The sequence below is a fragment of the Triturus cristatus genome, chromosome 8 (genome assembly GCF_964204655.1).
Source record: "Triturus cristatus chromosome 8, aTriCri1.1, whole genome shotgun sequence".
NCBI classification, from domain to species: domain Eukaryota; kingdom Metazoa; phylum Chordata; class Amphibia; order Caudata; family Salamandridae; genus Triturus; species Triturus cristatus.
Genome location: NC_140591.1, coordinates 52118171 through 52130760, shown reverse-complemented (window position 1 = coordinate 52130760; position 12590 = coordinate 52118171). Strand labels below are relative to the sequence as shown.

Sequence of the window (12590 nt, the reverse complement as noted above, 5' to 3'; positions counted from 1 at the left end):
CACTTATTGAACCTGTAACTTTGTCATGTCTAGTGGGGTCTGAGCTGTCTGTTTAGCAGTTCGGTCTGCCAGATCATTGCCTTGGGAAATGGTATCTGTGGCTCTAGTATGTGCTTTACATTTTAGGATAGCTATGGCTGTTGGTAAATGTATTGCTTCCAGTAGGGCTTGAATAAGGGGGCCATGCTGTATCTTGGCCCCATGAGAGGTCAAGAAACCTCTTTCTCGCCAGAGAATCGGTGTAAATGTTTACTCTCAGGTGCTTAGCTCTTATGCACGCTTGTGTCAGGGCGATGAGCTCTGCTGCTTGTGCTGACAATATGTCTATTCTTTTAGTCTCTATTATTACAGTATCAGTAGTCACTGCATATGCTGTCACTAATTCTCCCGCCCCTGTCCTCATGCATGAGCCGTCAACTTATAGTGTTAGGTCGGGGTCTGGGAGTGCAACGTCTGTCAAGTCTTGTCTTGGTTTAGTCACGGTATGTATTACTTCAACACAGTCGTGTGGTGAAACGCTTTCTGTACTGGAGGGCAAAAGGGTAGCAGGATTCAGTATGTTGCATCGTCTGATCTCTATGTGTGGTTGAAATAACGTTTGCTCATAGCCTGTCAGTCTAGCTACAGTCAGGTGTTGTGTTTGTGTCCGGTTCAAGAGAACCTCTACTGCGTGTGGTACTTGTACTGTCAGAGGGTGGCCCAGCACTATCAAGTCACTTTGTCTTATGGCTAAGGCCGTTGCTGCAACTGATTTTTGGCACGCAGGCAAAGCCTGTGCTACTGGGTCTAATGTACTAGAAAAATAAGCACAGGGCTCGTGTTTTCCTGCATGATCTTGTGTTAGGACAGATAGTGCTGTTCCATCCCGCTCTGTCACAAAAAACATAAACGATTTGTTGTAATCAGGGTTTGCTAAAACTGGTGCTTGACATAAAGCTCTCTTTAATTCTTCAAATGCCACAGTGTGTTCTTGTGTCTAAAGGGAGGACTTTAGTAGAAGCTGTATTAGGGGCTTGGACTAATTCCCCTGAAAGATCACAATAAAACATGAGAAAAAGGGGAAAACACCATATCTTTTCCTTGGCTTAATTTCTAAGGGGGCTAATTTCTAAGGGGCTTAATTTCTTAAGGGGCTAGCGGGAAGCGAACCTCCTCAGGGGCCAGCAGAAAGCCAATATTCTCCTCCTTCCCCCCCTTTTTGACAGGAGGAAATCTGAAACAGATTTCACTGCTGTCAAACACTATCAAACCCTGTGTCTTGTCAACACTATTAATCCCTGTGTGTAGCTACTGGGCGTAAGCAAAATTATAGGGGATACACAGCGTATTTGAAACGGCGAGAAATCCTTCAAATTAATGTACAAACCTCATTGTGTTAGCTCATAAGCTAGCCAAATGACATCTCATATGCAAATGTCCCTATTACATGAACCTACACCAACCTGAAGTCAATATTAATGCTAGTAGGCCCTAATAGGAATGCTAAATTACCTAAATATTCGGAAAACCAAGTTTAAGAACAGTTGTTAAAGTTGATAATAAATAATTCATCTGCTAAAAAAAAAATCAGTAATTCTGCAATAATTTCCACCTATACAATAAACAGCCTAATTTAAAAACAAGTCAACTTTTGGGGCCACCACTTACAAGAATGAGCTTACTAAAGCAAACTTTAAAAAGGAAATCCTGTCAGATATTTTCTCATTACCCTAAATACCGAGCCTCATTTGTCACTCTGTGGTGGCAGTCCTTATTTAAAACAGGCCTTTCAAGAGTTAAGATGCGAGTGCACAGATCATAATTGTTCCTTAATGTCCAATCTGGAAACATATGACCGAGGCTGCCTGTCTATAAGAGAAAGGCAGTCATGTGAAAAATATTTTAGTCTTGCATAATTTTTCCTTTTATTTCATTCATCTCCAACACCAATTAGACATACACTGATAACGTGTTGTCTGCTATTTTGACAGCATGATAAAGGTAATATCACGTCTGTGAAATTTAGTAATTGTGAACAAGTTCCAGCCAAGCGCTGTGCAAAGATCGCCGTCGTCACGACTATCTCTGTACTTGCACAGGAGAACTTGGTATTAAACGCTAAACAGACTGGTCAATACAACACAAAAACAAAACATATATAAAATACATATGCCAAGCCATCAGTATACCAAGCACAGAAAGCATAGACAATTGCACTAACATATATAAATGAGCAGCGATGCGCAATTACAGTACCTACAGCTCAGAGGCGAACATTCTGGCCTGCTTAATTTGTCAGGCTTATAATCAATAATTCATTTACCTGCCCTATACACCCCCATCTGAAATCACCGTGTCAAGTCTGACACACAGAATCAGCAATAATAATCAAAAACGAAGAACACACAAACCTGTTTGTTTTCTTTTATAAAAACAGAATCAGCAATAATAATCAAAAACGAAGAACACACGAACCTGTTTGTTTTCTTTTATAAAAATGAGCTATGCATCTTCGTCAACACAATGTACCCTAATGTCCCAGACGAAGACGCACCTCTCATCTCTCCTCACAGACTTTTAACCACTGGATCATTTATCCAATGCAACTGGTGGCAGCTTGTGGCCACAATTCAAAAATGTCTGAATTTGAAAATCGTTTTTATATAGGCACATAGCCCTTAAAATTCCAAGCAAGAGCAACATTTTACTTTCTGGCCAGAAGCAATATAACAATTGCTAAAAAATAAAACCAATCGTCTCCATAGACATTTCCTCGGGGCACTCGTTTTGCACAGAATAGAACAAGGGAATCTTTCTCGACTTACATTTCTCAGCTGCCCTGTCTTATCAGAGAAGTTAAAAATAGCCCCTCAGCGCGGCCTGAGCCTGGGCTGCCAGCCAACTTTTTTTTGTTGTTCCGGCTGCAGGCATTACACAGATGCGATGTCAGAGAAGCTTTCTAAGCAGTGCCTCTGTTCTGCTCCTCTCACCGGCCCCCACCTACACTGGCTACAAGGTCAGAATCTGTCTCCGATTTCTGTATCACATACTGCTCTACACAGCCCCCACCTTCTCCTCACTCTGAAGCTGTCAAAGACAAAAAGACTACTCAATTCCATAAAAACTGCAATAATTCGCTCAATTGAAAAATTATTTTTACATACAATTTGCACTCAGGGGGTCATAATCTCACCGACTTGACCCAGCACATTGGCTCACTGGACCACCAAGAACACAAACCTGTATTCTTGAACAATTTGCAAATTCGAAATACCCACAATTCTTTTTTTTTTTTTTTTTTTTTTTTTTCAAGCTAAACTTTTCAAAAATTACTCTTTCGTTAGCACTTTGTACATTAGGGGTGTCATCAAATCACAGGTGTTGCTCCTTCTCTAGCTACTGCTTTTACTCGGATACCTTCCTCAACTAACACATTTTCTCGAACTTTATTTGAATTCTCCTTACTCTTCTCTTCCTGTCTACGTGCTTTTTCCGTACGTCTATACGATTCTTTTCGCCATAAATCAATGGCGTCTTTCTGTTATTATCTAGCTTTCCTTTTCCATAATTCTTCCTCTACTTTCACGATGCAATCTGCATCCCAGGTCTCAGCTGCGGGCCACCTGTGACTTTCTGATAATTCTTTGGTGTAGTCCACCCATAAATCAAGAAATAGTATGGCGTCTAGGCCATGCTTATGATACATAAAGTACCCTGTAGTGTCCCTAGGAGGAATAGGAACAGCTTCTTCGAGTACCCCTTTTCTAGTTGTGATCTGTCTTAATTTCGAAAAGAGCGGCATATTGACAACTGATCTGATACTTAATCTTGAACACACCTAATACAAAAAACACAATAATGAACAGTCATTCATACCACAATATGCAGGACGTTTTAACACATTAAACATTTAACATTTAAATGAACAACAATGATGATCGTCTGCAAAACTAAATCACCAAGCATAATTCTCGACAATAACTAGATACTTCGGAATACTTGATATACTGCTAAACAGTACATATACACTGCTGAAACAGTGCAGACCGGATTTGTGTACCCAAACCCGTCTTGACCGGCACAACCTATGTGCACGTCAGAAATGCCTCCCCAGCAATGGTACTCACCGGGTAGCTTCGGAAACGGAAGGCCTCAGAAACTTGACTGAACTGGACTGGACCGGACTGGACTGGACTGGACCCGACTCGTGACCTGGATACTTCTGAACTTCGGAATCTGGTGGGCCTCTGTATACCTCGGACACAGCTCTCTCGCAGGTGGGCTCTGGGTAGGACAATCTGCGTTCCTCACCGCCTCGTATGGATGCCTGGTCGCAGTCTGTCCCCTTCGTTGGCCTGAGGGAGTTGGCGGGAAGACCCGCGACGTGCGCGCTTGAAGTCCATCACGGCTGTGGAAGGGGGCAAAACTGGACCTTCATCTCCGGCGTGTGGGGAAAGAGATTAAACTGTTCGGGCGCCATTATGTGGTAAATAAAATATTACGCTCTCAGACTTTTAAGTATATAAATAAGATCATGCATAAAGCAAGAGGCTGAGTCTGTGGTATCAGATTCATAAAGGGATTTATTCCAATAACTCGAGTCAAAGGGAGAATATTTCCATCACCAAAAAAGGATCTGGACGGGGCTGAAAAGTATTCTCAATATTCTCAGAACATTATTCACAGAGTACAGTATATATACATTTCTCAATTGTACGTAAGCAAAAGAGCAAGAGAGAATGAGATAAGAGCATGTGGGCGTGTAAGTAGGCGTGAAGGTGGGCGTCCATGTGGGCGTCCACTTGATGATAATGGGTAATTTGTCATGTGTGGGTGGATACCTGGAGATGATTTCGCAATGTCAGCAGAAATACTTGGCAGAGATGCGCGCGCAGCAGCATGACGTGTGATTGACGCGCAACTAGAGGGTGAAGGGGACTTGACATTTAGCTCTACATGTGGAGACAAAAAGTCTGGGGGGTCAAGTCAACCTAATCCCAAATCATATCTAACATCCTATGTTTAAAGAACTATGTTATCCACAAGGGAAGGGCTCTCGGACAAAATCTATTCTATACTGACTGTGAGTGCGTGTACAAGCGTCTAAGTGTCTACACTAAATGCGAGGGGGTAGGAATATTCCATGGTAACAGGGCTATGAATTACTTGCATAAAGACAGAGAAGTCGGGCCTTTTGCTCGGTAACTGGAAAGAATGTTTACTTAAACTACTAGGCAGGAATGCATCGGCTGAGGGGGAAGCAGATAATTCGAAGGTGAAATACAGTTCTTGGCAGAGAATAGGCTGATGTCAGGCTTTGTGAGCCGCGCAGAGAATGAGACAAAGTTCATGGTCACAGATGCAGGCTCAGACTGGAGCTTTCAGAGGCAGAAGGCAAGAAGAGTTTGATGACAGAATCAGGGCCTACTTGCCTGGACTGTAAAATGGCATAAGTGAGCCATATAAAGGCGGTGGCCTTTCGTACTTAGGAAGGGAATATCCGGCCTATTCATGGCGGATCTGACAGAGGGCATGTTGACGGTGGACGCACATGTGTTTGCGTCTTCATAACTGGAACTGGAGGGAACATACATGTACTTGTGATTTATACATGAAACCGTTGGGGTCCAAGATAGGGGACATAACTGATCATGAAAATCCATATTTCCACAACTTGCCTTCGACCTCTGTCAATGTATAATTGCTGCAATTTTGTTCAAAACGAAAATAAAGTTAATTTTAAAAAAACAATCCGGATTGTCCGTTTGGACCATTTTTGTTGTATGTATCGCACTATACCCAGGTCCTTCTGCTTTAAGGGTAACCACATTAGTATGTAATGACACATTGTAGTGTTTTACTTGTATTCTAGCAGTACATATGAATTTTTTTTTTTGATAAGCAAATTTTTATTTCTTTGTAGAAAGCAAAAACAAGGATGACACACAACAGTTCGATTAACTTGGCATCAATAAAACCTATCATGGAAGCATTGACAAGCAATTGCAAGACCCACCCCTCCTCCCCATCCCCCGCCCCCACCCCCCGCACTCCCCACCCCTTAAAACAGGCCCCCAAGCAATTTCCCCCATATTTTACGGAATTTTTTGGGGCAGCCCCGGGCAGTGTACAACAACCGCTCCTGAGCGGCACACCAGTCCACACCTCTTCTCCAGGTAGCACCTCTGGGTGGGTCCGGTTGTTTCCACGCAGCCGCGATATCTCTTTTGGCCACCATTAGGGCAGTAGTTAGAAAGTACTTTTCATTACGGGACCCGTCTAGCCCATCCGTTATGCCCAGCAGAGCCATTCTAGGGTCATGGGGGACCTCCCATCTCAGGACTTCAGTTAACTCTGTTTCAATCGCGGCCCAATAACTCTCCAGGCGGGAACAAGACCATACCCTGTGGAAGAAGTCTGCCGGATCTACCCCACAGCGAGCGCATGAAGCGTCCAGGCGGAGGCCTGCACGATATAAGCGGTCCGGAGTCAGATAAGCGGCATGGAGGTAGTAAAGTTGGATGAGCCGCATCCTAGTGGAAGTGGTAAGCGATCTGGGTGCCATAAGGGCGTCCCTCCAGTCAGCATCATCCAAGGGACCCACCCAGGTCTCCCATCGTTGTTTTAGTCCGCTCCAATCTACCGGGGTATTGTTGATCAGGGATTTATAGATGCGGGATATTCCCCCCCTCCCCAGACACCCCAACATCACCTGAGCCTCGGGCGGGCTATGGGCAGGCAATCTGGAATCTAGAGGGACATGGGCCTGGACCGCATGACGCAGCTGAAGATACTTGTAAAATTGCGAGTACATATGAATTTAATAAACCCTCAATGAATGGAATAGAGCTCACAACCTCCTCATTGCATTCTGGTACATGAATACGCATTTTGGAACATCTGTAGCGATTCTCCAGGTGGTCTTGTTCATTGAGCAATGCTAGTTCCCTTTCCAGTTACTCAATTAATTTAGTAGTGTTGTGGATTTTTTCCTCACAATCTTGGCACACGCTGTTCCATTTCTTCAGTTTTAGCACATAGCCCAATTATCTGTTCCTTCATACTGCTGAAACTCTTTCATATCATTTGCCATCTCCAACTGGGTTGATTTTAGCTCTGTCAACACTTCCTTTAGTATGGCAAAGAAGCAACAAATGTTTGGGGGCTGATTTGCGTCTCCCCCTACTGTTAATATTTCTCTAATATTTAGATTTATTAAATGGTAAAATATGTAAAGCAAATGTTGCCTTTTCCCTTACTTTTCATTTTCACTTTATTTGCTGAATGTTTCTAGTTTGAAAGTTGTTCATTGATCTTATGACTGAGGACTATTAACTGATGAATTTAATGAAACTACCTTAGATAGAGAACTGTCTTAGTTAACATTTTTGTCTTCCTTTATTAAGACTGTTTGGCTGTAAAATTTAACATCATGTGTGCTTTTTATTTTTTTAGAGTAATTTGCAATATATATTTTTACTTCTCTTCATTCTACAGGCAACAAATCGGAAACAAAAGATATGACTATGAAGGAGTCTGTTCCATACTCCCTTGAAGAAAACCAAACTGTCAACAAAATTGACAGAATTTTGACCTTTACTCAGGATGAAAAGAGATTTAACAAGAAAACATTTCCTGTGGTGTGTCAAGGAATCCATTCAGAGCAGATACTGTTTCCCTGCACAGAGTGTGAAAAGAGCTTTCCTGAAAAGCAAAGTCTCTTAAGACATAAAAGCTTACACACAGAAGTGAGACCTTTTCAGTGCACCATATGTGAGAAGAGCTTTACTCAAAAGCATCATCTTTTAATTCACCAAAGAACCCACACACAAATCAGGCCCTATCACTGCTCTGAGTGTGAGAAAAGCTTTACTCGAGGGGACCTTCTTTTAACTCACCAAAGAACTCACACAGGCGTCAAACCCTTTCACTGCTCTGAGTGTGAACAGAGCTTCACTAGAAAGCAACATCTCTTAATTCACCAAAGTATCCACACTGGTGTGAGGCCATTTCACTGCTCTGAGTGTCAGAAAAGCTTTGCTCGTAAGGCAGATCTACAAAAGCACCTCCGAACACACACTGGAGAGAAGCCTCATCGCTGCAGTGAGTGTGGGAAAAGCTTTACTCGATTTTCAATTCTTCTAGACCATGAAAGAAGCCACACTGGAGAGAGGCCCTACCACTGCACAATGTGTGAGAAAAGCTTCATTACAAAGTCAACTCTTCTATACCATGAAAGATCACACACTGGAGAGAGGCCCTACCACTGCACAATATGTAAGAAAAAATTCACTGCAAAGTCAAATCTTCTAAGCCATGAAAAAACTCACATAGATGTAAGGGCCTTTGACTGCAACAAGTGTGAGAAGAGCTTTACTCAAAAGTCATACCTTCAGAGCCACCTTAAAGCAAACCATGGTGAGGGATCCTATCGTTGCACGATGTGTGAGAGAAGCTTCACTAAGGAGTCACAACTTCTAACTCATCAAAGAATTCACACAGGGGAGAAGCCCTTTCACTGCACTGAGTGTGAGAAGAGCTTTACTCGCAAGCCAGCTCTAAAAATGCACCTCCAAGCACACACTGGAGATAGGCCCTATCACTGCACTGAGTGTGAGAAGAGCTTTAATCGCAAGCCAGCTCTACGAAGACACCTACGAACACACACGGGAGAGAGGCCCTATCACTGCAGTGAGTGTGAGAAAAGCTTTAGTCAATTGTCAACTCTTCTATCCCATGAAAGAACCCGCACTGGAGAGAGGCCCTACAACTGCACAATGTGTGAGAAAAACTTCACTACAAAGTCAAATCTTCTAGGCCATGAAAGAACTCACACAAATATAAGGGCCTTTGACTGCATCAAGTGTGAGAAGAGCTTTACTCAAAAGTCATACCTTCAGAAGCATCTTAAAGCACATCATCGCTAGGGGTCCTATTGTTGCACAATATGTGAGAAAAGCTTCACTAAAGAGTCACAACTTCTAACTTGTCAAAGAATTCTCACAAGGGAGAAGCCTTTTCACTGCACTGAGTGTGAGAGGAGCTTTACTTGAGAGCCAGCTCTGCAAAAGCACCTAAAAAGCACATACTAAAGAGAGACCTTATCACTGCACTGACTATGAGAAGAGCTTTACTCATAAATCATATCTGGAGACTCACCTTAGAATACATGCAGGAAAGAGGCCTTATAATTGTGTAGATTGTGAGAAAAGATGTACGACAAGCTTCCATCTTTTAAGACATCAAAGAATACACAGGAGAGAAGCCCTATCACTGCACATTGTGTAGCAAAACATCCCTAATGAGTACCAATTTGTAACTCGGCACATAATTCACACAGAAGAGAACCCCTTTCACTGCCCTGAGTGTGAGAAGAGCTTTACTCACGTTTCATCTTCAAAAGCACCTGAGAACACATACAGGAGAAAAGCCTTCTGGTTGCAAAGATTGTGAGAAAACTATTAGGTTATCTTTTAACCCATTAAAGATTACACACCGAAGAGAGACCCTATCACTGCACTGCATGTGGCAAAAGCTTTCCACAGAAACAATATCTTCTAAAGCATCAAAGAACCCATACGAGGGTGAGACCTTTTAACCGGTCATCTCAACTGCAGTTCCCATCTTTTCTTGCCCACGTTCACCAACACATGGGGAGGCCTTTTCCAAGCCTTATGTCTAAAATATCAGGGTATCTTTATTGACAGTCCTATAGCCGCATCATAATAACAAGGATCACCTGAGGTGACAAAACGTTCATCTTTAATATCAGATCCAATTAGAATAGACTTTGTTCTGTAAAAGCAACATGCCTGTATAGATGGTATTCTTTATGTTCTGAGGTTGTAAGTAAGCCCTGAGGAAGGAGCAGCACACCACGAAACATGTATTAGCTCCCAGTAAATGACTCTGGCACCGTTATCCCGGCCCTTGAGTATAGAGCCCGGCTCCTTGTTAAAGATTCTGGCACCTACATTTCAGCTCATGATTAAAGAGCTGAATGTAGATATATCCTGTCACATCAGTTGAAACATCCAAAAACTGGAACTTCTAATTTAGACCCTGGTCAAAAAGTTGTTTCCTGATAAACAAAAACAGAGTAAAAATGAAGGACACGATTAAGTGGTTTAAGGATCCATTTTTTTAATCAATTGGATGGTTCACAAGATTTATGGAGGTTGATATTTGTCCTAAGGGGTAATTTTAGATGGTATCTGAAGATGAATTATAATACAATGTTGATATATTATTTGTGATATTTTGCAGTAACTTGGCTTATGAGAAATGCTACCATTTACTTTGGTATTTTGTAATGTGTGAACCAGATAGGTTACATGGATCAGTGGGTTGTGAGGAAGTGCAGGTCACAGAACCAGAGTAATCAAACCTTTTCTGAAAGATAACTTGTTTTCAGAAGATTCCTAAGCCTTGGCTTATCCTTATCCTTAACTATCACCCGTCAGTGCTTGCTTGATTCCGGATTACTGAGCTGGCACTGTTATTCGATGCCTGAACATTTGCTCTTTCTGTGGTTACCATTTTACTCAATCCTTGCCTTTCTTTCTCTTTACCTTAGTTCCAGTTTCTAGTTTGCTACTTTCTTTCATACTACTGGCTTAGAATCCAGTTTCCTTTATGTGGTTGTTTACTTCCTTGCTGTCAAGGTGTCCATTTTGTTTTTCCCTCCTTTTGTTTTTCTTTTTTTTTGTTAAACACTCATCTTTAGCTCCTGGTCTATTGTGGCTGCGTATTCCTGTTTGATCACCAGCATTTATGGATGCAGCTCATAACCTAGGCAGTGTTTCTTTTCCACTGTTTTCTTTCTTATTTTGTATAACATCCAGTAAGTATCGGCACCTCAGACCTTGCTTTTACATGTTTATCCTATATGTGGATGTTTGCTGTGAGGAACTTATTGAGCTTCAGTCTTACCGTGTGGAGCTCCTGAGTGCTTTACCTCTCATTCCCATTGTTGTTACATGCATGTCTTACACTTCATGGGTGTTCGTTATTTAGAATGCAGCATAGCCTATTGAGTGCCTGTTATTTTCCTTTCTTTTCCCTTGTGCAGAGCTTCCCCCTTGGATTCCCTTTCTTCTCGGACTCCCTGTGTGATCTTGGGCAGCTATTTAGCCGTTTTATGTTTGTTTTGTCTACCCTAAACCTAACACAAAAAGATGTAATGGGAGGATGTTTGCAAAAAGTTTAACCACTGGCAATCCCTCTGAGTAGCATTCCAACCCATTGTTCTTTTGTCTACCATGCCAACTCAGATTAGACCCATCCATATGTAAATCGGTCCTGACCCTGCTCCATTAGGAACAGTTCAGCCATAGAGTAGTGTTCCCTGAATTATGTGACTCCCATAGAGCGGCTCTCCCTCCGATCAAAGAGTGCAATGCCACTCGGAAGCTCTATGTTATATATTTGAATACACGCTCAATGGTCAAGCACCAAATGGATATTTTCTTGTTGCTTAAATTCGAGCAACCGGATTTCCTCTTGCTTACGGGAAACCTGGTTATCTCAGGAATCATCACCAGATATTCTAGCTGCACTCCCTTCTGATTACCATATCATCCAAGCCAACCGCCCCCAGGTGAAAGTTGGCGGAGGAGTAGCTATCATTACCCGTCACAACTGTAAATATTCCACACTAACCTCTCTAGATCTACCCTCAGTGGACAATCTGGTGATTAAACTTGAATTTGAACCAATCACTGCCCCGTTAGTGTGCGTCCTGCTCTATAGGCCTCCTCAAAGGATGCCCTCGTTTCCTCACCCTCTAGGTGAACAGGTTGTGCACCTAGTCACTAACCATGGGAGGGTCATGCTGATTGGTGATGTCAATTATTGGGCCAATGGAACATCAGGTGGCCCCCAATCGGCCGAACTTCGAGAGCTACTCTCAGGACTAAACCATGTACAACAAGTTACCACTGCTACTCATATCAAGGGACATATCCTTGACCAGATCTGGACAATTAATATAACCATGTCCCCTGTATCAGTATCGCTGTGTACTTGGTCAGACCACCATATAATAAATTTACTATCCATGACAATTTCTCTAACAAATTACCCTGCCCAGGAGGTGGCACACGCAGAAATTGGAATAAAATCGAAAAACCATTATTTCTTGATGATTAACTTGCTAACTCTATCCCCCCTGTCAACTCTTCCATCAACCTGGCTGACGAACAGTTAACTAGCTGGTTATTGGTTGTTAGCGACAAATTTGCGGCCCCCCCAGGAAGATCCACGCCAGAAATGGTTTTCTACCGAGCTGAAAATCATAAACTAGCCCTACGGCAATTGGAGAGAAAATGGAGACGCAACTATTTACCTGAAGACAAATGTCTCTACATAAACTCTATGAAAACATATAAAAAATCCATCCTGACTGCTAAGACAGCATACTTTTCTTTAAAAATTCTGTCCGCAACTAATCGCACAAAAGAGATCTTCTCCATAGTAAATGAGCTGTCCAATCCCGATAGAATTTCAATCAAGCCTGCCCCCCCCAAACCTTTTGCAATTCCTTGAACTCTTTTTTCATTGATAAAATCATAAAAATAAAGTCCAGCATTCCGGCCTGCAAAAATCTGGAC

At 42.3% G+C, this 12590-nt stretch overlaps 1 protein-coding gene across 2 annotated transcripts in view; it reads left to right on the top strand.

Annotated features, from left to right (window-relative positions):
- LOC146800046 (uncharacterized) overlaps positions 1-10098 on the top strand; it is a 125614-nt gene extending 115516 nt beyond the window's left edge. For both annotated transcript variants that reach the window (XM_085620963.1, XM_085620962.1), the window contains one exon: positions 7477-10098. In XM_085620963.1, the coding sequence (XP_085477089.1) occupies positions 7477-8906 (1430 nt within the window). In that variant the 3' untranslated portion in view covers positions 8907-10098. The remainder of the gene's footprint in view (positions 1-7476) is intronic.
- Positions 10099-12590: the final 2492 nt, after the last annotated feature.